At 37.2% G+C, this 26,589-nt stretch overlaps 2 protein-coding genes across 2 annotated transcripts; both read left to right on the top strand.

The window, feature by feature from the left end:
* Positions 1-444: 444 nt before the first annotated feature.
* LOC141666273 (uncharacterized) lies at positions 445-2,079 on the top strand. The gene has a single exon (XM_074472263.1). The coding sequence runs from the start codon at positions 445-447 to the stop codon at positions 2,077-2,079; it is 1,635 nt and encodes a 544-aa protein (XP_074328364.1).
* A 20,276-nt stretch (positions 2,080-22,355) lies between these two features.
* Positions 22,356-22,985, top strand: LOC141666271 (uncharacterized). Its single transcript, XM_074472262.1, has one exon. The coding sequence runs from the start codon at positions 22,356-22,358 to the stop codon at positions 22,983-22,985; it is 630 nt and encodes a 209-aa protein (XP_074328363.1).
* Positions 22,986-26,589: the final 3,604 nt, after the last annotated feature.

The following is a 26,589-nucleotide window of genomic DNA, read 5'->3' as shown; positions in this document are numbered from 1 at the left end:
CAATTTATTTTCTAATTTTCAATTTTTCCAGGAGGCAGAAGTAAAAACTGAGGAATCAAGTGTTAATGTCTCAAAAGCAGGGATGTGGCATGTTAACCTAGGTAATCCAGATCCTCATGAAAAAAAGCTGTTGCAGGTCACCCTGGACTCTGTTGGATATTTAATCTAAACACATCAAATAAATTAGAATATTATGATTGATATATGAGGATTTGGCCAGCAAGTAATGGCTTAATATTAGGATGAATAAAAGGCAGTAGAATCATGTTAGGAGTTGTTATTGCGTGTTTCCTTCTATAGGTGTCGTTTTCTATTGTATTTATATTCTGTTTTGTATACTCTTTCTTGGTATACTAATACATCAGTTTTTCTTCTCAGTTTATATACATACTAGAGCGTGCGTGTGTATTAATTAATCCTATACTTGGTATCAGAGCCTACTAGATGGAGACGAACAAAGCTAAAGAGAGTTTGTTTGGTTTGAGTTACCCAATGTTGACAAAAGCAAACTACACGGTCTGGGCACTTAAGATGAAGGTGTTTATGCAGGCTCACGGCGTGTGGGAGGCAATTGAATCCAAGGATGTTAAGGCTGCACTCGAGGACAAGATTGATAAGCGCGCGCTGACAGTAATCTACCAGGGAGTCCTAGAAGATGTACTGCTATCTATCGCGGAGAAAAAGACATCCAAGGATGCTTGGAATGCATTAAAAACCATGTCGATGGGTGCGGAAAAAGTGAAATCAGCCAAGGCTCAGACATTAAAACGTGAATTCGAGGTACTGCAAATGAAAGAAAACGAGGCATTCGATGAGTTCTATCTCAAACTAAATAGTCCGGTCACCAATATTAGAGCGTTGGGGGAGAAAATGGAGGAGGCATATGTTGTGAAAAAAAATCTCAGGGTTGTTCCCACCAGATTCTTACAGATTGCATCAGCTATAGAGCAATTCGGGAACCTGGATGAGATGTCAGTTGAAGAAGTCATTGGTTCTCTTACAGCACATGAGGAGGGGCTGAAGGGGTCGACTGAAATAAACCATGGGCAACTTCTTTTGACAGAAGAAGAATGGAGAAAGAAAGAAATCAGTGAGGGACAATTACTCTTAACTCGAGAAGAGTGGTTGAAGCGTAAGGACAAAGATGGTGCTCGAAATAGTTGTGATAATCGGGCAAGAGAGGGAGGTCGTGTGACTCGTGATAAGAGCAGGGTGAGATGCTATAACTGCCAAGGATATGGGCATTTCGCATATGAATGTCGTAAACCACAGAGAGAAAGGGAGGTTCATAAGGAAGCCAATCTCTCTAGAGTTCAAGAGGATGAACCGGCACTACTCATGGTCGAAGTGGGCCGAACAGAGGTGGAGTCAATGTTACTCAAGGAAGATGCTGTTGTTCCGGAGTTGCTAGGAGATCGTGAAAAACAAAGGGATTCCAAAATTTGGTACTTAGACAATGGCGCTAGTAATCACATGACAGGGCAAAAGGGAAAATTTAAGGAGCTAGATCAGCATGTGACGGGCAAGGTAAAATTCGGTGATGGGTCAACTGTGAATATTGAAGGCAAAGGATCGGTTGTATTTCAATGCAAAAATGGTGAGGAACGAACGCTAACGGAGGTATACTACATCCCAAGCTTGTGTAATAATATTATAAGCTTGGGACAATTGTCCGAGGCCGGAAACAAGGTGGTTATGGAGGACGAGTATTTGTGGGTATACGAGAAAAATGGCAGACTTTTAATGAAGGTGAAGAAAACTGATAATCGATTATATAAGATTAGTCTTGAGGATAGCAAGCACTCATGTTTACTTGCAAAGATGGAAGAGGATACGTGGTTATGGCATGCCCATCTTGGACACGTGAACTTTCAAGCAATGGAACTCATGTCAAGAGAGAACAGGGCATATGGAATTCCGAGCTTCATGAAGCCTCTGAAACACTGCGATGGTTGTTTGATGACTAAACAGGCCAGGAGGCCCTTCCCTACAGAGACACAATTCAAATCAAGAAAATTGTTGGTAACTTGTGTACGCGGATATTTGTGGTCCAATTGCCCCAACCACTCCCGGAGGTAATCAGTATTTTTTATTGTTTGTTGATGACTTTAGTAAAAAAATGTGGGTATACATGTTGAAGGAAAAGGGTAGTGCATTCGAGATGTTTAAAAGGTTCAGAGCATTAGTTGAGAATGGTACTGAAAGATGCATAAAAATATTACGCACTGATCGGGGCGGAGAGTTTTGCTCAAAAGAGTTTACAATATATTATGAAAAGGACGGGATTCAGAGGCATCTTACAGCACCATATACCCCGCAACAAAACGGGGTGGTAGAGAGAAGAAATCGAACTGTGGTAGCCATGACAAGGAGTTTCTTGAAGGAAGCGAAGTTACCAGCGTATATGTGGGGTGAGGCCGTGAGACATATGATCTATATATTAAATCGCTTGCCAACTCGTAGTTTGAATGGGAGAACACCATATGAGGCATGGCATGGCGTGAACCCGGATTTGGAGCATGTAAAGGTATTTGGGTGCACAGCATTCATGAGAGTTCCAGCAGTAAGAATAAAAAAATTAGATTATCGATCGAAAATGGTTGTATATTTGGGAAAGGAGCCAGGTACTAAAGGGAGTAGATTGTATGATCCGCAAACCGGGACTGTGCACGTCAGCAGGGACGTAGTCTTTCAAGAAAAATGGTTCTGGAAATGGGAACAAGGTAGTGAGAATGAATTGGTGATCCCAGGTAAATATATTGAGATGGAGAATGTATCAAGTAATGAGAATATTGTCGAGGTGGAAGATGAACAAATCACACCTGTGCAGTCGCCAATGTCAGCAGCTGGGTCATCGTGGGAGACATCAAATGAATCGGACTCAGGCAGTAGTGAACCTAGAAAATTCAGATCATTAGACGAGATCTATGGTGAAACAGAAATTATTAATGCGATTGATGAGCTGATGCTGTTAAAATTGGAGAGCCCGGTATCATTTAATGAAGCAACTAGAGAGAAGGAATGGGAAGCTGCAATGAGAGTTGAGTTTGACACAATTGAGAAAAATGGCACGTGGGTTTTGACAGACTTGCCACTTGGACATAAACCAATTGGTTTAAAATGGGTATATAAATTGAAGAAAGATCTGGAGGGGAATGTGGTTAAATACAAAACCCGTCTCGTGGCGAAAGGGTATGTTCAAAGAAAGGGAATAGATTACGATGAAGTTTTTGCGCCTGTGGCAAGACTGGATACTCTACGATTGTTATTAGCATTCTCAGCCAAGGAAGGGTGGGAAGTCCATCACCTCGACGTTAAAGCAGCGTTTCTAAATGGTGAACTTAGTGAGGAAGTGTATGTTTCCCAACCTGAGGGTTTCATAAAGAAAGGGGAAGAAGGGAAGGTGTATAAACTGGTGAAAGCATTGTACGGGCTTCGTCAGGCTCCTCGGGCATGGAATGCTCGCTTAGATAAATGCTTGAAGGAACTAGGATTTAACAGGTGCTTACACGAACAAGTAGTATATACGAAAAGGTCAGGTAACAATGTAATCATAGTAAGTATTTATGTTGATGACTTGTTAGTTACAGGGTCTAATAAACAAGAAATTGAAGATTTTAAGGCCGAGATGAACAAGCAATTCGAGATGAGTAACTTGGGGCTGTTGTCATTTTACTTGGGGTTGGAAGTGAATCAAGGGAGAGAGTTCACTACAATAAAATAGTCTGCCTATGCAAAGAAATTGTTGGAGAAGAGTGGAATGGCGAATTATAACTGGTCGAGGTATCCTATGGAAAATAAAATTCAACTCGACAAGGATGAGGGGGGAAAGTTGGCGAATTGTAACTGGTCGAGGTATCCTATGGAAAATAAAATTCAACTCGACAAGGATGAGGGGGGAAAGTTGGTAGATGCCACAGAATACAGGAGCATTATTGGAAGCCTGAGATATTTAACTCATACACGACCCGACATCTCATATGCTGTGGGTGTGGTGAGCAGGTTTATGGAGAAACCGACGATTAAACATCATCAGGAACTGAAGCACATACTGAGATACGTGAAAGGAACAGTTGATTATGGACTGGTTTATGCAACAGAAAATGATGGAAGGGTGTTATCAGGGTTTTCGGACAGTGATTTAGGCCGGTGACGTGATAGATAGGAGAAGTACAGGAGGCATGTGCTTTTATCTGAACAGGAGTCTGATCTCATGGGCTTCGCAAAAACAAAGGGTGGTCGCGCTTTCTTCGTGTGAAGCTGAGTATATGGCAGCTACCACAGCTGCGTGTCAGAGTGTTTGGTTACGAGGGTTGCTCAAGGAAATCATAGGTCAACAGTTGGGACCAGTTATTCTCCATATTGATAACAGGTCTGCAATTGAGTTAATGAAAAATCAAGTGCAGCATGGGAGAAGTAAACATATAGACGTGCGTTTGCATTTCATCCGCGAGTGTATTGAGGAAGGAAAATTAGTGGTCAAGTTCTTGGTCTCGCAAGAACAGCGTGCTGATATTTTAACCAAGCCTTTGGGCAGAATTAAGTTCGAAGAAATGAGGAAAGCAATAGGTATCACTGATCTTGCTGAGTTCGTGCCGAGTGTGTGAGCTGGAGGTGTGTTCAGATTAGGGGGGAATATGTTGGATATTTAATCTAAACACATCAAATAAATTAGAATATTATGATTGATATGTGAGTATTTGGCCAGCAAGTAATGGCTTAATATTAGGATGAATAAAAGGCAGTAGAATCATGTTAGGAGCTGTCATTGCGTGTTTCCTTCTATAGGTGTCAGTTTTCTATTGTATTTATATTCTGTTTTGTATACTCTTTCTTGGTATGCTAATACATCAGTTTTCTTCTCAGTTTATATACATACTAGAGCGTGCGTGTGTATTAATTAATCCTATAGACTCCTCTTCAATTGCATAATTTTGATAAAATGAATATTGTGTATCATGCCTTGAGCAATTGTATTGTGAAGTAAATATATATGTTGTAGGTCGAAGACCCTTTGTTGGAAGCCATAAATTATTTAAAGTTGCTTCAGAAGCACTCACCTAATTCCTTGGAGACACATTTGCTTTCCTTTCAAATATATATGAGAAAGCTTAAAATTCTCCTGGCCCTCCGGGTATCTCAATATTGACAGTAGTTGCAGCCTTTGAAATACATAAGGGACAATAATTATCTATACTAAGTAAAACTTAACACATGTTCCGTGTATAACATGTGTTGGAGCGAAAGTAAAAGTCAATTATGAAGTTGGAGCATTTGTAGTAATTTCGGACTTAAAGTTTGTAATGTAGATGTTTGTATATTGGTAAAAGCTAATTATGTGTAATTATGGTCATAATGTAAATGTTTTTATTTTGGTGGATGTTTGGATGTATAATTGTGCTAAAATAGTGGATGTTTGGATGTTAAAAAACTGGTGGTATTAGATGTTGACTGAAAATAGAATTGGCTATTATGATATTGTTTTGGTTTATATGTATGCAAGAACAGGATTCATATACCAATCAAACCTAACAAATAACCAATGTCTCTTATGAACAAAACAACAATTTAGTTTAACATGACCGATGTTAAATTACATCTTTAACAACAGTTAAAAAGTTATCTTAACACTACGCCATAGATTGCTTTAAGCAACACCCTAATTGTGTTGCTATAGACCCGAAAACATGTTTCTAAAGGCCCAAAAAGGGCTAAGGTAACATCAAAGCTATGTTGACCCGTAACTAGTTAGTATAGGTATCTATAGCAACATAGAAGCTTTACAATAGATCTAAATAGCAACGTACTTGGTCTCTGTAGTAACATACGTAGTGTGTTGCAACACATCTTAGAATTTCTTTCATAAATTTGGGCCCCACAGTAGGGCCCATATAAATAATTCTTAAAAATTCATATTCAATAATTTGTTTTGTTCTTTTTTCCTTTTATTTTTATAAATATAATCATAAATAGTCAAATGTTTAAATCTAAAAATAAATTGAGATACTCCAAAAATAATTACATTAATAACTCAATTTAAATCAATAAATATGAACTCATGAATTATTACAATATAATAAATCAAGTTTGGTAAAATACATCTAGTACCAACAAGTTCTCTAGTATCACAATTGCTGCTAGAGATGTTGTCTCCCTCCTACTAGGCTTACCCAGTTGCTGCTTGTGCTTCTTTTTCTTCTTCTTCCTCTTGCGTTCGAGGTACTCTGGATCATCCCAAAGACAAAATCAAAGGAGCAGGTATATGTTAAGCTTGGTGACCAAACCCTTAAAAATACTTCTTAGCAACAAATACTATTACTTCAAAGAAATAAATACCTCTTGAGTACTCATGTTATCTCCCGTTGTTTTCAAATTTACAAGACAGAAACAAAAATCTATCGTAGTTCCTTGGTTCAACAGCATGCATCTAGTAGCAACAAAGATTTTCAGGAAGACGACTTTGCAAATAAATGGCGATCAACATATACATTCAGCATTTAAGGTTAGAATAATTTGTCACTAAGCTTCGTTAGCAAGTGAATTTGTTCCAGATTATGTATTGTTCATTCTTGCAATAATGATGTTCTCTATTGTGCAGTACTATGCAAACTCATACAACTGTAAGCTTCCTCAATTTACCGAAAAATTACGAATATACAAGATTATGCAGACATGTTCAATACCATAGCTTTTGTCCTTGCAGTAAAAAACTTCATAAGTTTTTCTGCATCTAATGTCTAGCAAGGCGGCTCAAGGGAAATATATACCTACAATATTGATCTTAATAATCAATTAAAGCCATTGGGCATGCACATCCAAGTTAAAACACATAAATCGGTCGTATTAACTAACAAATGGTTCCGAGAAACTTATTGGCACTCCTCCTGCCATAGTTATACATGTATCATATGTTTCAAATGAAGGATCAAACAATATTAATTCATCACCTGGATTAATTACTGTGAAAACAAAACCTAATTTAGATAAATTCCTAGAAATCCACTAGCCAAAGCTAAATGTACAACAACAAAAAGTGTACTTGCAAACATTGTCGCAGCAAATGCCTCAGTCTGACCACAACAAATAACTATATCAGTAACTGGATCAACATCTAAATCGTGCATTTGCTTCATTCTATCAGTAAGATTGTCACAAATTCCTTGGACGTGCCTTTAATAATCAAGCCACGAACAATAGTCATCAATTTATTATTAACTATTAAGTAAAAAACATACATGTAGTATTTTTTTCTTTAATATAAATCATATTACAGTTTTACTACTTTATTTATATCATGCAGGTCTATATCCTACAAAAATTAACAAATTGATATTCACCGCAACATCATATCAATAGTTGTGACTTGTTTAACATCTAATGAACTAGGTAGGGGAGGAGATCTCGATACTTTGTACTTTGTATTATAAGACCCAGAGATGCAAAAAAGAACAAGAGCAAAGATGTTGTTGATAGCTATGATACTTTTAAGCTGTCAAAGAAAGAGGTTATCTGCCATATACCAAAATTTGTACCAAGTAATTGGCATATGCAAGTCAACAATTTAGATTGTTAAGATCGTTAACACATAGATATTGTAGCTTTACACATGACTCATCAAGTTTCATATCGTTTGAAGACACCATTCTGGAGAAGACAAATTAGCAATCTAAATACCAAATTGGCCTAGAAATTTACATTGATTTGCTAAAAAAAACCTCTTGTAAATTTAAGCCTAAATTTAAAAGTATTATGGTATCATTTATATTTATAAAATCATTGTACTACTACCATTTATCCTAAATTTAAGTCATATTATTAACCAAAATAAACTTAAACATCTAGCAACTAATTACCGTAGTAAGGCAATCAAAACAAGAACACAAATCCTTAAAAAATTATCACTATCCCTTCGCACATCAATATTATTTTTAAAATCCTAAATTTACGGCATTAAAGTGATGATTATACCTCAAAATCAAAATGAATGAAGATCGAGCGATAGATGTTAGAATCGAAATCAAGGCTTGAACCCTAATTGAACCTTGAATTCCAATTTACTCTCGTTGACCCATGAATTAAATCTAAACATAGCTTCAACCTTAATTTAGACGGAGAGAAATATTGAGTGAAGAAGCAGAGAGAGAACCCTAATTTGTATTGACACAAAGATATAATAAAACGCAGAATTACTAATATAGTTATGTGAAAACCAGAGAGAAACAAGCGTCAAAACAGCTTCTTTTTATTAATCAACAACTACAATACTTATACTGAACAAATAAAAGAAATGTCCTAAAAACTAGGAACTGCATAACAGACATCCTAGACTAAATAAAACACTAAAACACTAATGTTATGGTATCGTTTATTCAGCCGATGCTCCTACAAACTCTCCAGACCACGTCCATGCATGGATACAGACTTTGTATAGCAGCAGCAAACTAATCCAATGCAAACTAATTAACCAAGCCCATGTTTAGATTAAAGGCCCAACAAACTCCCCCTTAATCTAAACTTACCTGAACACAGTTTCTAACACCGAGCAGGCTCCTCATTCGTTCAAATCTGGCTGCAGACAGTGCTTTAGTAAGTGAGTCCGCCCTTTGTTCTTCATTGCAAATATGCTTCACTACTATGTCTCCATTCTCAATACATTCCCTTATGAAGTGAAAGCGGATATCTATATGCTTACTCCTACCGTGGAAGACAGGGTTTTTTGCTAAGTCGATAGCCGACTTATTATCGATGAACAAAGTCACAGGTGGTATGTTGAGTCCAATAATTTTGGACAATAGCTTCCTTAACCACACTACTTGACAGGAGGCTACCGTGGCCACCATAAACTCTGCTTCACAAGAAGAGAGTGCCACGCACTTTTGTTTTTGAGAATTCCAGGTTATCAAACTTTTGTTGAGGTAAAAGACCATGCCTCCTGTGCTCTTTCTGTCCTCTATGTTCCCTGCCAAATCGCTGTCTGAATATCCAATCACTATATTGTTATCTTCATTAGCAGTGTAAATTAACCCAAGGTTCAATGTGCCCTTCACATAACGTAATATACAGTTTGGCCGCGTTTTGATGCATCAGCGTGGGTTTCTCCATAAATCTGCTTACGATGCCCACCGAATAAGCCAAATCTGGTCTAGTATGGACCAAGTATCGCAACCCACCAATCATACTCTTGAAACCAGTAGGATCAACCAGAATGCCCCCTTCATCTTTATTTAGTATCTCGTTAGGACGCATTGGGACCTTAGTTGGATTGCAATCCAACATTCCTGCCTTACTGAGAATATTTTTTACATAGCCGGTCTGTTTCAGTTGAATGAAACCATCACCCTGTTTCACTTCAATGCCTAAGTAATACGTGAGTTTGCCCAGGTCACTCATGTCAAAGTTTTTTGCCATTTGCTCCTTGAATTCCCTGATCGAATCAAGATTAGTGCCCGTGACCAGGAGATCGTCAACGTAGACACCCACTATCAACATTTCTTTTTCCATCCTCCTCATATACACAGCTTGTTCGTATGCACATCTGACAAAATTAAGTCCCTCTAGACACTGATTCAGCTTCGAGTACCAGGCTCTTGGGGCCTGTCGAAGTCCATATAGAGCCTTAACGAGTTTATACACCAGACGGTCACTTTCAGGCTTGATAAATCCTTCAGGCTGCTTGACTTAAACCTCCTCCTTAATTTCCCCATTTAGAAACGCTATTTTGACATCGAGGTGATGCACCTCCCAGTTACCCTTCGCTGCAAGTGCCAACAACAGGCGTATTGTTTCAATACGCGTCACAGGGGCAAACACTTCATCGAAATCCACTTCTTGCCTCTGTACATAGCCTTTTACAATGATTCTGGCCTTATGCTTCGTAATATTTCCAGCAGCGTCCCGTTTGATTTTGTATATCCACTTTAAATCTATGGCCTTACGTCCCTTGGGTAATGTGGTTAGTGTCCAAGTGCTGTTTCTTTCAACTGCTTCCATCTCGGCTTGCATCGCCTTTCTCGAATCGACTTCCTGTGTAGCCTGAGAAAAATTTGTAGGTTCATCTACCCCCATGAGATACAATTCTGCATCCTCCATTTCGATCGGTTCAGTAGAGTCATAGACTTCGCTGAGGGGCCTGTATTTTTGTGGAGTTTCATCTGTATCACAATCCAGACTTGAAACAGTGGAGTTTTGCACGCTTTTTGCCGTTTGTATCCTCGAGGTCATTCCCTGTGTAAGTCCTTGGAGTTCTTTCGACAGTGTCATTGTCACCATTCCCATCTGAATTTTCTGTGAACACTGAAAAACTCCCAGTGTGCATCGATGGTGATTCCTCTGTCTCGTCCCAATTCCATGGCTTCCGTTCTTCAAATACGACATCTCTCCTTACATAAATTCTTTTTGTATCAGGATCAAGAAGTCTGTAGGCTTTTGCTCCTGGTTCCTTTCCGAGATAGACAACTGTCCTGCTCCTGTCATCTAATTTCTTCAAGTTGACACTCGGTTCCTTCATGTGCGCCAAACAACCGAATACTCAAATATGATCTATGCTGGCCTTATTATTTGACCATGCTTCGTATGGTGTAATCCCTGTAACAGCTTGTGTTGGTAGCCTATTTAGCAAGTAGGTCGAGTGTCGCACGGCTTCTCCCTATAGATAATTAGGCATTTTCATCTCCTTTAGCAGACTCCGTGCCATCTCTATCAATTTTCGATTACATCGCTCTACAACGCCATTCTGTTATGGCGAGTAGGGAGCAGAAAAATGCCGATTTATCCCAGCCTCTTCGCAGAATTTGTTGAAGTCTTTTGAAGTGAATTCGCCACCATTATCTGTCCTGAAGGTTTTTACTTTCTTTCCTGAACTGTTTTCAACCAACACGCAAAATCTTTTGAAAGCATCAAGTGTTTCACTTTTGTTCTTAAGAAGATACGTCCACATTACACGACTAAAGTCATCAATCAAAACAAAGATATATCGATTACCTCCAGATGTACTAGGTGAAATCGGCCCGTAAAGGTCACCATGCACCAGTTCAAGCGGTGTTGCTGCAGAAAACTTTGACTGTTTAGGAAATGTTTTCCTAGTCTGTTTTGACATAAGGCATCCGGCACACACCTCATCCGGTTGTTTGACAATAGGCATTCCAAGAACCATGTTGTTTATTGACATAAGTTTCATAGCCTTGAAGTTAAGATGCCCGAGACGAGCATGCCACAGCCAGCTATCACCCTCGCACTTTGCTAACAAGCATTCAGAATCACTGCTGTAGATTATAAGTTTATACAACCTGTTCACTGATCGCTTAACCTTTATAAACAACACAACTTGTTCATCACGAACCCACAAATGTTCACCTTTTAAGACTACATTGTATCCCTCTTCAGGTAATTATCCGAGGCTTATTATATTACTACGTAAGGAAGGAATATAATATACCTCTTTAAGATGCCTGCTTTCTCCGTCTTTACACTTTAAAGTAATTGAGCCTTTGCCTTTGATTTGCACGACAGAACCATCACCAAACCTGACTTGACCCACCAGGTTTTCATCCAGTTTATCAAACTTTGAATATTTCCCGGTCATGTGATTGCTCGCCCCGTTGTCGAGGTACCATAAGTTCGATTCCATTTGCTTTCCCTTATCATCCTGACTCAAGCTTGGCCTCACTCGTTCTTCATTGATCAACATGTTCACCTTTTCCTCTCCTTGTTTTTCGACTATGAGAAGAGCAGGTTCATCATCCGAAATTTGGGCTATATGGGCTTTTTCCGTGGCTTCCTTGTCTCATTTTGTTTTTTTACACTCAGCAGCATAGTGCCTATAGGCTCTATAGTTGAAGCAACGAACCTTCCTCTTATCTCGTACATTTCGGTTGTATTCCTTCCCCTTGATTTCTGCGAGTTGGCCTCACTGCCCCCTTTGTACGTACGTTTTGTCCACTCTTCTCTAGTCAGAAGCAATTTACTTTCATCCTTTTCTAACTCGAGCCACTCTTCCTTAGTAAGCAGCAGTTTGCTACCACTGCCGATCGGATCTGCATGCCCCTTAAGTCGTTCCTCGTGTGCCTTCAATGAGCCTGCAGTCTCCTCCAATGTCATGGTCTCCAGGTTGCCGAATTGTTCTATAGTGGAAGCTATTTGCAGGAATTTGGACGGCACCGCACGCAACAACTTTTTCACGACATAGCTTTCTGTGACCTCTTCTCCCAGTGCTCGAATATTTGTGACTATTCCAGCAAATTTCATGCTGAAATCATCTATTGACTCACTGTCTTTCATGGCCATGGACTCGAACTCTGTCTTGAGGGTTTGAACCTTGGCTGACTTAACGCACTCAGCTCCCTGGCACGTCACCTTGATTGCCTCCCAGGGTTCTCTAGCAGTTCCCTTATCTGCAAGGAAAAGGAGTATATTCTCCGGTATACTTTGGTAAATTGCTGCCAATGCAATTTTATCCATCTTCTCGTCTACCTCCATAGTTTTAGGATTCTTTGGTGACACTATAATACCCCAATATTTTATATAAAATACTTAGCACTTAATTTTAATTTATATGAGTTATGTATAAAATTATATTTGGATTTATTTTAATTCTAGAAGTATCTAGAATTTTTAATTGGAGCTATAGTTGAATTCTAGAGATATATTGATAAGGCTAAATTAGTTGTTGGAATAATATTTGTATAGCCTAATTCTAATCCGTTTATAGTTATCTAAATAGTCTTATAAATATAATTATATATTACATCTATAAGGGTGTACAGTCGCGTTGCATCGCATCTGGGGAGAGGTGAGCATCCAACCTCTAAATATGTCAATCATGTATTTCTTTGGTGGATTAAGTTATATAATAATATTAATATGTATGTGGCGGTGTTCCATTAATGAAGGGGCAAACCAATTCTCATAGCATTGTAACTAGGTATTAGTATCTGGTTGGTTCCTGTGGTATAGACCAAAGGTACATATGTTATTATATTTAAAAAAAGGTATATTTGGGTGATTATAGTATATAATTATTGTTGCTTATCTATAAATTTTCAGCACCTCCGTCCACTCGTGTTGTGCAACTATTTTCAGATTCCTCGACCTAGAATATTGTAAGTCATCGTTTATCATTATTTTCACTTTTATTAATTATTTTTGTTATGTATATTATTATTAATTATCGTATTGCATGTAATCTGATTTTGGCGTGTAAATTTAGTAAATATAGTTTAATAACTTTTAATGCTCTCTTGATATGTGTTGGGGGCTTGGTATTAATTTTATATATTAATGTTACATCAGGAGTATAGTTAAGAATGCAAGAGCATGGGTTCTCTATTTTATTAGTTGGCTGACTAAGTTTGATAACATGAATTAGTTATTTGGGTCTTTTACTGTAATTGGTTATGGTTGATTTTAAGGACCTTTATTAATGTTTAACATTTAATTTTATCGTTATTACCTCACCCCCATATGGAGTACCATATTTATTATATTGATAATTATCAAATTGGATATACATGTTTACATGCGTGGATTTGCAGAGAGTTATATCTCATTAGTTTCTCAAAATAATAGCTTTATAATAAATTTATTAAATTTTAGCAATTTTTTTTAATTTGCTAATGTGCATATTTTTATGTACACATGGCAGGATTCTAGTATTTTATATGAGTGATGAATTATTTTTGCATGCATTAAACTATATTCATAATTATTACATGATTTCAAAACTTAATATATTATAATTATTTAATTTGTTAGTTTATTTAATTTTTTGACCTTGTGTTAGTATATACGGTGATGTGCCGAAGTCTCGACAAAGTTGAGTCACAAGGGGAGGTGTAATATTTTTATAAATAAATTATTCAAGTTACTTAATGGCCTTTGTTTTCCTTTTATTTTTTTATTTTTTATAAAATGTTAGATGTCAACTAATGCATTAAGTGAGGTACATGTCTGTGTACGATTCATATTTTGTTCATACTAGCGTCACTGTTTATTTAACTAATTTCTTTTATATTATTTTAATATTTTTAAATGCTAACTCGAGTGATATTCTTTTCGGGTGAAGCTTATTTTATATAATGTACTAGCATTTTGTAGTATTTGACTCAAAGTAGTTAACACCCAATTTTTTTTATTAACATGTGTTATTCACCTTATCAGACTTCGGACAGTGGTACAATTATGATCATTAAGTTATGGAGTTATTTATTTAGTACAAAATACATATCTATTTAATTCGGGATTATTAAATAAGTTCAGATTCTAACGCATGATTATATCTTACCTTTTAGATAAGGGCTATTAGCACCGCACCATATTTTGAATATTTTCAAATTTTGCTCAATCTTAATATCAGGTACGAATTCCTTATATTTCCCTCCTAATTTTTAAATAATAAGATATTCGTTAAATTTATTGTTGATCCATTTTCTAAAGTTGTGAGCTTATTGTACTCAATGTGTACCTATTTGTACGCATTCCCGTTTTTGTTTCGAATTCCCTATTTTTGGATTATTGTTGTCTTGACTCGTTTATATTGTTATTTCGTATTTTTCTTGCGACATTGTTTTATTTTATTTCGTATTGTGCAACGAGTCAAGCAACCTTTGTAACCTTATTGTTGGGCTCTTAGACCGATTTGTGTGGGTTAATCACGGACAATGTTCACATGGAGTTCGGAGTAAAGGTGAACTTGGCACCAACTCGTATCGGTGGGTGAGTATACGAGCGCGTCTCTGGGGTACGAGATGTGATTAGATCATGATCGTTGTTTTATTGTTGGGATGTATTTTGCATTCCTTATTTCTTCTTCTAGCTTACCGAGGAAGGAATCATTGTCCTATACTTCGCCGGTGATTGGAGTTTGGCGAGTATAGTTTTGTGTAAGAGACCCATATTTGTACCCACCTTATTTGTTATTCAGCCTTACTTTATGATTCATCGCTAGCTAATTGTTCTAAATTTTTATCCTATTGATTCGATAAAATATTGATAAATTGTTTCAAAACTATATTGTTGACTTTTTGTCATTTTCAGCTTAAATTTCTGTGTTGGTAAGACACAATCTATTCGTATTTATATTTTATAATTTGTTTAGATTATATTCATACTGGGCATTTGGCTCACTCTTTATTGTTTTCCTTTCCGCAGGTAAATAGGGGTAAAGCGGGAAGAGTGATGAGTGACACCCAGTATTGAATCGAGATTCAGACTAGTGGATTTAATAAATTCGAAAACATCTTTTAGTGGAATTTACATCCTATTTCTATCGTTATTGGAGGATTAGACCATGGATTTTATTATATTATTTGGCCTTGCTACATTATTGCAGTTTAATATAATTTAGACTTATTTATATCGTGTAGCTTTATTGTTATAAAAATAGGGTGTTACAGTGTTGGTATCAGAGCTACGGTTATAGATTCTGTAGACTGTCTTTTAGGCATTGACCTGTGAGTTTTGGGTTGAATTCGCATGGGTAGATTAAAATTTCTCGATTCTTAAATTGAATATCGTAATACTTCATTGTGTTATTTGTGCACTTATGAAAAGTTTTACAGGATGGCGCGAGACAGTGCAAGTCAGAATAATACTGGAAATGCCCATCATCAAATTGTGATGGATCGAGCTACTTTTATGGACATGGTGCAGGAAGTTGCAGCCCGACAACAACAGAATTCTCGTGGTAATAATAATGGGCATAATCAGGAAGGTCAGACTATGTTCGATCGATTCATGAAGCAAAGGCCTAATTTTTTTAAGGAAGCTAAGACCCCGATGGATGCTGAAGCGTGGATTGATCACATGGAAAAAATATTTCGGGTTTTAAATTGTTCTGAGCAGGAAAAAGCCCGATTTTCTATATACCGTCTTGAGGGGGATGCTTGCATTTGGTGGAAGTCAGTGGTGGCTTCTCACGCAGCTGGATATGAGAATACTATCACTTGGGATGTGTTCAAGGCACAGTTTGATCAGCGGTACTTTCCTGCCAGTATTCGTGAGGAGTATGCTCGAGAATATCAGAGTATAGCTCAAAAAGAAGATGAGTCTGTGGCGGACTTTCAGGTTAGATTTCAGAGATTGGCTGGGTATGCTCGATCTGTTGCTGGTACTGAGGAGGATAAGATCATGAAATTCAAGTGGGCCTTGAAGACTTCTATTCGTAACCATATCATAGCGAATCACTACACTACGATAGGATAGTCTAGTGGACAGTGCCAGAGACCAAGAACTTTATCAGACTGATTTTCGTAAACAGCGAGACATGCAGAATCAAAAAAGGAAGAGAGATGATGATTCCTCTAAGTTTCAGAAAAATGGCGGACCTGTAGGCAAATTCAAATAGAATGAACAGAGGTACAATACTCGCAGTTTTCAGCAGAGAAATGGAAGTCAAGGTAATCAGCTGAACAAGTCAGAGACTCAAGCTGGAAATCATAATGGAGGAAAATCTTGTGAGCACTGCGGGAAGATGCACAGTGGTGTTTGTTATTGGATTACTAGATCCTGCTTCAACTGCTGGCCAGAAGGGCCATACTATTCGAGATTGCAAGCAGCCACTGAAGAAGTCTGGGGACCAGAACGATCAGAATGGGAGAAATAATCAGAAAACTGGTTGGCGTGTCTTTTCTATTACCGCAAAGGATGCTGCAAATACCCCAGGTACCATTACAGGAACACTTTTGATTGGAAATAGGAATGCTATGGTCTTATTTGACACTGGTGCTACACACTCATTTGTCTCTACATCTTATGTTAAACATTTATGCATTACACCTACTACACTTTCATCAGAATTTTACTATTGGTAACCCTATTGGGATAAATACATATGTGAACTCTCTGTACCATGATTGTGTAGTCATAGTTGATGATAGGAAATTATTTGTGGATCTTTTACCTATTCCGATGCAAGATTTTGATGTCATCTTGGGGATGGATTGGTTAGAGCGGCATAAGGTCACTATTGATTGTAAAAGGAAGAAAATAATTTTTGGGGATCCAAATTCACTTGAGTTCGAGTTCCAGGGTTCTACACCTAGTGGTTTGGGTAAATTTATTTCGGCCATCAAGGCCAAGAGGATGCTTATACATGGATGTGAAGGATATTTAGCTCATGTGATTGATTCTTATATGGAATCTCCTGAACTTGTGGATGTCAATGTAGTTTGCGAGTTTTCAGACGTGTTTCCAGAGGACTTGGATGGACTACCACCACAAAGAGAGGTGGAATTTTCTATTGACCTACTTCCTGGTGCGCAACCGATTTCTAAGGCTCCATATCGCATTCTCCATTGGAATTGCAAGAGTTAAAGGAACAGCTACAGGAACTTCTTGAGAAAGGTTTCATCAGACCGAGTGTTTCACCTTGGGGTGCACCTGTCTTTTTTGTGAAGAAAAAGGATGGTTCGATGAGGTTATGTATTGATTATCGAGAGTTGAACATAATCACTGTGAAGAATAGGTATCCACTGCCGAGGATCGATGACTTATTTGATCAGCTGCAAGGAGCAAAATATTTTTCGAAGATTGATCTACGTTCAGGCTACCATCAGTTGAGAGTGAAGGAAAGTGATATCCCGAAGACTGCATTTAGGACTCGTTATGGGTACTACGAGTTTCTTGTCATGTCGTTTGGGTTGACAAATGCACCAGCAGTTTTCATGGACTTGATGAACAGGGTATTCAAAGATTTTATCGACAAGTTTGTGATTGTATTCATTGATGATATTTTGGTGTATTCAAAGTCTAAAGAAGAGCATGAGGAACATCTACGAGTGGTATTGGAGATATTGAGGAAAAATAAGTTGTTTGCAAAGTATAAGAAGTGTGAATTTTGGCTTGATCAAGTTGCCTTTTTAGGAAATATTGTATCAGCACATGGAATTAAAGTGGATCCAGCTAAGGTTGAGGCTATTACCGATTGGCCAAGACCTAGCACCGTGACTGAAGGGAGGAGTTTCTTGGGACTTGCTGGTTATTATCGTCGTTTTGTTGAGGGCTTCTCGACCATTGCCATGCCATTGACGCAATTGACTCGAAAAAGTAACAAGTTCATATGGACCGAGGAATGTGAGACTAGTTTTCAAGAGTTGAAGAAGAGACTTGTGACATCTCCAGTTTTGACACTACCATCTGGAATGGGTGGTTATGTGATTTATAGCGATGCTTTAAAGAAGGGACTTGGTTGTGTACTGATGTAACATGGAAAGGTGATTGCCTATACTTCGAGACAACTAAAGCCTTATGAGGTGAACTATCCTACACACGACTTGGAGCTTGCCGCTGTTATTTTTGCATTGAAGATATGGCGACACTACTTGTATGGTGATAAGTGTGAGATCTTTACTGACCATAAGAGCTTGAAGTATATCTTTACATAGAAGGAGCTTAACATGAGACAAAGGCGATGGATTGAACTCTTGAAAGACTACGACGTGAGTATTCAGTATCACCTTGGAAAAGCTAACAAGGTTGCAGACGCATTGAGTAGGAAGAATTCTGGGAATTTGGCAGCATTGATGACACATCGATGCCCTCTTCGGCATGAAATTGAAAGGTTTGGCTTGGAGTTTTATCGTGAAGGCGCAGATGGTATGTTAGCTAGTATGCATGTCGAGCCTAGTCTTATCTCTATGATAAAGGCGGCTCAAGATGGTGATGGAGACATATGGTATCTTATATAGAGTATGGAATCAGGAAAGCAACCAGAAATTCGCGTTGACGAACATGGTATTGTTTGGAAGGGTAACCGATTGTGTGTGCCTGATAAAAAACTAGCTTAAAGAGGAATTATTGGAGGAAGCCCATCGATCTCCAATCTCAGTTCATCCAGGTGAGACGAAGATGTATCATGATGTGAAGGAAAATTTTTGGTGGAGTGGTATAAAGCGTGACATAGCTGAGTTCGTTTCAAAGTGTTTGACTTGTCAACAGGTGAAGATTGAACATCAGAGACCAAGTGGGTTATTACAGCCATTGGAATTGCCTACATGGAAATGGGAGAATATTTGTGTGGATTTTGTTATTGGATTGCCAAAAACTTTGAGGAAGAATGATACGATATGGGTGATTGTGGATAGGCTTACTAAATCTGCTCACTTTTTACCAATTCGTGGGAACATATCTTTGGAGAGTTTAGCACTAGCATACAGGAATGAGACTGTTAGACTTCATGGTATTCCAGTTTCCATTGTTTCTGATAGAGATCCGAGATTTACTTCAAAATTTTGGCAGGGATTTCAAAAAGCATGGGGCACCACATTGAACTATAGTACAGCATTTCATCCGCAGTCAGACGGACAGTCAGAACGGACGATTCAGACTTTGGAGGACATGTTACGAGCTTGTGCATTAGAATGGTTTGGAAATTGGGATGAGTATTTACCGTTGGTTGAATTTGCGTACAACAATAGTTGGCAGGCGAGCATTGGTATGGCTCCTTTTGAGGCATTGTATGGACGCAGGTGTAGGACACCTGACTTGTTGGAATGAAGTGGGAGAGAAACTTTTGGAAGGTCCTGACTTAGTTCAGGTAACTACTGATAAGGTAAAATTTGCTTTGGAGAAACTTAGGCAAGCTCGATCTAGACAGAAGAGTTACACAGATAAGGGTAGGCGAGAGTATGAGTTTAAGGTTGGAGATAAGGTCTTTCTTAAGGTATCTCCGACAAAGGGCATTCAGCGTTTTGGTCAGAAAGGTAAATTGAGTCCGAGGTATATTGGCCCATTTGAAATTCTTGAGAAGGTTGGAGCAGTAGCATATAGAGTTGCATTGCCACCTCAGTTGTCACGAGTACATAACGTATTTCATGCGTCAGTTTTGAGAAAGTATGTTTATCATCCACATCATATTGTTGTGTATCCTTTAAATATATTTGACGATGATCTATCTTGTAAGGAGGAAGCTGAAACAATATTGGCAAGAGAGGAAAGAGTTATGCGTAAAAAGACTATTCCCTTTGTGAAAGTACATTGAAGAAATCACGATAATCGAGAAGCTACTTGGGAAATGGAGGATTCTGTTCGCTCAAATATCCTTACCTCTTCGAATCAGGTGCGTGATATAATTTCGAGGACGAAATTCTTTTAAGGAGGGAAGTATATAATACCCCAATATTTTATATAAAATACTTAGCACTTAATTTTAATTTATATGAGTTATGTATAAAATTATATTTGTATTTATTTTAATTCTAGAAGTATCTAGAATTTTTAATTGGAGCTATAGTTGAATTCTAGAGATATATTGATAAGGCTAAATTAGTTGTTGGATAATATTTGTATAGCCTAATTCTAATCCGTTTATAGTTATCTAAATAGTCTTATAAATATAATTATATATTACATCTATAAGGGTGTACAGTCGCGTTGCATCTGTGAAGAATAAATATCCACTGCCGAGGATCGATGACTTATTCTATCAGCTGCAAGGAGCAAAATATTTTTCGAAGATTGATCTATGTTCCGGCTACCATCAGTTGAGAGTGAAGGAAAGTGATATCCCGAAGACTGCATTTAGGACTCGTTATGGGCACTACGAGTTTCTTGTCATGTCGTTTGGGTTGACAAATGCACCAGCAGTTTTCATGGACTTGATGAACAGGGTATTCAAAGATTTCCTCGACAAGTTTGTGATTGTATTCATTGATGATATTTTGGTGTATTCAAAGTCTAAAGAAGAGCATGAGGAACATCTACTAGTGGTATTGGAGATATTGAGGAAAAATAAGTTGTTTGCAAAGTACAAGAAGTGTGAATTTTGGCTTGATCAAGTTGCCTTTTTAGGACATATTGTATCAGCAGATGGAATTAAAGTGGGATCCAGCTAAGGTTGAGGCTATTACCGATTGGCCAAGACCTAGCACCGTGACTGAAGTGAGGAGTTTCTTGGGACTCGCTGGTTATTATCATCATTTTGTTGAGGGCTTCTCGACCATTGCCATGCCATTGACGCAATTGACTCGAAAAAGTAACAAGTTCATATGGACCGAGGAATGTGAGACTAGTTTTCAAGAGTTGAAGATGAGACTTGTGACATCTCCAGTTTTGACACTACCATCTGGAATGGGTGGTTATGTGATTTATAGCGATGCTTCAAAGAAGGGACTTGGTTGTGTACTGATGCAACATGGAAAGGTGATTGCCTACGCTTCGAGACAACTAAAGCCTTATGAGGTGAACTATCCTACACACGACTTGGAGCTTACCGCTGCTTTTTTTTTGCATTGAAGATATGGCGACACTACTTGTATGGTGATAAGTGTGAGATCTTTACTGACCATAAGAGCTTGAAGTATATCTTTACACAGAAGGAGCTTAACATGAGACAAAGGCGATGGATTGAACTCTTGAAAGACTACGACGTGAGTATTCAGTATCACCCTGGAAAAGCTAACAAGGTTGCAGACGCATTGAGTAGGAAGAATTCTGGGAATTTGGCAGCATTGATGACACATCAACGCCCTCTTCGACATGAAATTGAAAGGTTTGGCTTGGAGTTTTATCGTGAAGGCGCAGATGGTATGTTAGCTAGTATGCATGTCGAGCCTAGTCTTATCTCTAGGATAAAGGCGGCTCAAGATGGTGATGGAGACATACGGTATCTTATACAGAGTATGGAATCAGGAAAGCAACCAGAAATTCGCGTTGACGAACATGGTATTGTTTGGAAGGGTAACCGATTGTGTGTGCCTGATAAAAAGCAGCTTAAAGAGGAATTATTGGAGGAAGCCCATCGATTTCCATTCTCATTTCATCCAGGTGAGACGAAGATGTATCATGATGTGAAGGAAAATTTTTGGTGGAGTGGTATGAAGCGTGACATAGCTGAGTTCGTTTCAAAGTGTTTGACTTGTCAACAGGTGAAGATTGAACATCAGAGACCAAGTGGGTTATTACAGGCATTGGAATTGCCTACATGGAAATGGGAGAATATTTGCATGGATTTTGTTATTGGATTGCCGAAAACTTTGAGGAAGAATGATGCGATATGGGTGATTGTGTATAGGGTTACTAAATCTGCTCACTTTTTACCAATTCGTGGGAACATGTCTTTGGAGAGTTTAGCACTAGCATACAGGAATGAGATTGTTAGACTTCATGGTATTCCAGTTTCCATTATTTCTGATAGAGATCCGAGATTTACTTCAAAATTTTGGCAGGGATTTCAAAAAGCATGGGGCACCACATTGAACTATAGTACAGAATTTCATCCGCAGTCAGACGGACAGTCAGAACGGATGATTCAGACTTTGGAGGACATGTTACGAGCTTGTGCATTATAATGGTTTGGAAATTGGGATGAGTATTTACCGTTGGTTGAATTTGCGTACAACAATAGTTGGCAGGCGAGCATTGGTATGGCTCCTTTTGAGGCATTGTATGGACGCAGGTGTAGGACACCGACTTGTTGGAATGAAGTGGGAGAGAAACTTTTGGAAGGTCCTGACTTAGTTCAGGTAACTACTGATAAGGTAAAATTTGCTTTGGAGAAGCTTAGGCATGCTCGATCTAGACAGAAGAGTTACGCAGATAAGGGTAGGCGAGAGTATGAGTTTAAGGTTGGAGATAAGGTCTTTCTTAAGGTATCTCCGACAAAGGGCATTCAGCATTTTGGTCAGAAAGGTAAATTGAGTCCGAGGTATATTGGCCCATTTGAAATTCTTGAGAAGGTTGGAGCAGTAACATATAGAGTTGCATTGCCACCTCAGTTGTCACGAGTACATAACGTATTTCATGCATCAGTTTTGAGAAAGTATGTTTATCATCCACATCATATTATTGTGTATCCTTTAAATATATTTGACGATGATCTATCTTGTGAGGAGGAAGCTGAAACAATATTGGCAAGAGAGGAAAGAGTTATGCATAAAAAGACTATTCCCTTTGTGAAAGTACTTTGGAGAAATCACGATAATCGAGAAGCTACTTGGGAAATGGAGGATTCTGTTCGCTCAAAATATCCTTACCTCTTCGAATCAGGTGCGTGATTTAATTTCGAGGACGAAATTATTTTAAGGAGGGAAGTATATAATACCCCAATATTTTATATAAAATACTTAGCACTTAATTTTAATTTATATGAGTTATGTATAAAATTATATTTGGATTTTTTTTAATTCTAGAAGTATCTAGAATTTTTAATTGGAGCTATAGTTGAATTCTAGAGATATATTGATAAGGCTAAATTAGTTGTTGGATAATATTTGTATAGCCTAATTCTAATCCGTTTATAGTTATCTAAATAGTCTTATAAATATAATTATATATTACATCTATAAGGGTGTACAGTCGCGTTGCATCGCATCTGGGGAGAGGTGAGCATCCAACCTCTAAATATGTCAATCATGTATTTCTTTGGTGGGTTAAGTTATATAATAATATTAATATGTATGTGGCGGTGTTCCATTAATGCAGGGGCAAACCAATTCTCATAGCATTGTAACTAGGTATTAGTATCTGGTTGGCTCCTGTGCTATAGACCAAAGGTACATATATTATTATATTTAAAAAAAAGGTATATTTGGGTGATTATAGTATATAATTATTGTTGCTTATCTATAAATTTTCAGCACCTCCGTCCACTCGTGTTGTGCAACTATTTTCAGATTCCTCGACCTAGAATATTGTAAGTCATCATTTATCATTATTTTCACTTTTATTAATTATTTTTTTTATGTATATTATTATTAATTATCGTATTGCATGTAATCTGATTTTGGCGTGTAAATTTAGTAAATATAGTTTAATAACTTTTAATGCTCTCTTGATATGTGTTGGGGGCATGATATTAATTTTATATATTAATGTTACATCAGGAGTATAGTTAAGAATGCAAGAGCATGGGTTCTCAATTTTATTAGTTGGCTGACTAAGTTTGATAACACGAATTAGTTATTTGGGTCTTTTACTGTAATTGGTTATGGTTGATTTTAAGGACCTTTATTAATGTTTAACATTTAATTTTATCGTTGTTACCTCACCCTCATGTGGAGTACCATATTTATTATATTGATAATTATCAAATTGGATATACATGTTTACATGCGTGGATTTGCAGAGAGTTATATCTCATTAGTTTCTCAAAATAATAGCTTTATAATAAATTTATTAAATTTTAGCAATTTTTTTTTAATTTGCTAATGTGCATATTTTTATGTACACATGGCAGGATTCTAGTATTTTATATGAGTGATGAATTATTTTTGCATGCATTAAACTATATTCATAATTATTACATGATTTCAAAACTTAATATATTATAATTATTTAATTTTTTAGTTTATTTAATTTTTTGACCTTGTGTTAGTATATACGGTGATATGCCGAAGTCTCGGCAAAGTTGAGTCACAAGGGGAGGTGTAATATTTTTATAAATAAATTATTCAAGTTACTTAATGGCCTTTGTTTTCCTTTTAATTTTTTTATTTTTTATAAAATGTTAGATGTCAACTAATGCATTAAGTGAGGTACATGTCTGTGTACGATTCATATTTTGTTCATACTAGCCTCACTGTTTATTTAACTAATTTCTTTTATATTATTTTAATATTTTTAAATGTTAACTCGAGTGATATTCTTTTCGGGTGAAGCTTATTTTATATAATGTATTAGCATTTTGTAGTATTTGACTCAAAGTAGTTAACACCCAATTTTTTTTATTAACATGTGTTATTCACCTTATCAGACTTCGGACAGTGGTACAATTATGATCATTAAGTTATGGAGTTATTTATTTAGTATAAAATACATATCTATTTAATTCGAGATTATTAAATAAGTTCAGATTCTAACGCATGATTATATCTTACCTTTTAGATAAGGGCTATTAGCACCGCACCATATTTTGAATATTTTCAAAATTTGTTCAATCTTAATATCAGGTACGAATTCCTTATCTTTCTCTCCTAATTTTTAAATAATAAGATATTCGTTAAATTTATTGTTGATCCATTTTCTAAAGTTGTGAGCTTATTGTATTCAATGTGTACCTATTTGTACGCATTCCCGTTTTTGTTTCGAATTCCCTATTTTTGGGTTATTGTTGTCTTGACTCGTTTATATTGTTATTTCGTATTTTTCTTGCGACATTGTTTTATTTTATTTCGTATTGTGCAACGAGTCAAGCAACCTTTGTAACCTTATTGTTGGGCTCTTAGACCGATCTGTGTGGGTTAATCACGGACAATGTTCACATGGAGTTCGGAGTAAAGGTGAACTTGGCAGCAACTCGTATCGGTGGGTGAGTATACGAACGCGTCTCTGGGGTACGAGATGTGATTAGATCATGATCGTTGTTGTATTGTTGGGATGTATTTTGCATTCCTTATTTCTTCTTCTGGCTTACCGAGGAAGGAATCATTGTCCTATACTTCGTCGGTGATTGGAGTTTGGCGAGTATAGTTTTGTGTAAGAGACCCATATTTGTACCCACCTTATTTGTTATTCAGCCTTACTTTATGATTCATCGCTAGCTAATTGTTCTAAATTTTTATCCTATTGATTCGATAAAATATTGATAAATTGTTTCAAAACTATATTGTTGACTTTTTGTCATTTTCAGCTTAAATTTATGTGTTGGTAAGACACAATCTATTCGTAGTTATATTTTATAATTTGTTTAGATTATATTCGTACTGGGCATTTGGCTCACTCTTTATTGTTTTCCTTTCCGCAGGTAAATAGGGGTAAAGCGGGAAGAGTGATGAGTGACACCCAGTATTTAATCGAGATTCAGACTAGTGGATTTAATAAATTCGAAAACATCTTTTAGTGGAATTTACATCCTATTTCTATCGTTATTGGAGGATTAGACCATGGATTTTATTATATTATTTGTCCTTGCTACATTATTGCAGTTTAATATAATTTAGACTTATTTATATCGTGTAGCTTTATTGTTATAAAAATAGGGTGTTACAGACACCGCCTCCCAAACTCCATGGGCCTGCATGTTCACCTTCATTTTTATAGCCCACACTGTGTAATTGGCTCGCGACATCATTGGGTAGCTCAGATTGATCGCTCCTTCTTTCGTTCTCCCGAGCTCCATCGTTTGTGCCTTTGGCATGTACTTGGGCATGTACCCAAACACCTAGGCTCTGATACCAGATTATTGACACAAAGATATAATGAAACGCAGAACTACTAATATAGTTATGTGAAAACCAGAGAGAAACAAGCGTCAAAACAGCTTCTTTTTATTAACCAACAACTACAATACTTATACTGAACAAATAAAAGAAATGTACTAAAAACTAGGAACTGCATAACAGACATCCTAGACTAAATCAAAAACTAAAACACTAACAGTTGTGGTAACGTTCATTCAGCGATGCTCCTACAAACTCTCCAGACCACGTCCACGCATGGATACAGACTTTGTATAGCAGCAGCAGCAAACTAATCCAATACAAACTAATTAACCAAGCCCAAGTTTAGATTAAAGGCCCAACAATTTGGACGACGAGACGAGTGAGGGAAGGGGGAGAGAACCCTAATTTGGGTCATTTTGTTGTAATAATCTTAACTCCACTACCCCACTACTAAACAATTCTAAAATAATATTTTTCTCTAACAATTAATCTATTGCTA

Source organism: Apium graveolens, chromosome 6, assembly GCF_009905375.1.
Source record: "Apium graveolens cultivar Ventura chromosome 6, ASM990537v1, whole genome shotgun sequence".
Lineage (NCBI taxonomy): Eukaryota > Viridiplantae > Streptophyta > Magnoliopsida > Apiales > Apiaceae > Apium > Apium graveolens.
The sequence above is the reverse complement of the archived record's forward strand: the minus strand, read 5'-3'. Positions and strand labels throughout refer to the sequence as shown.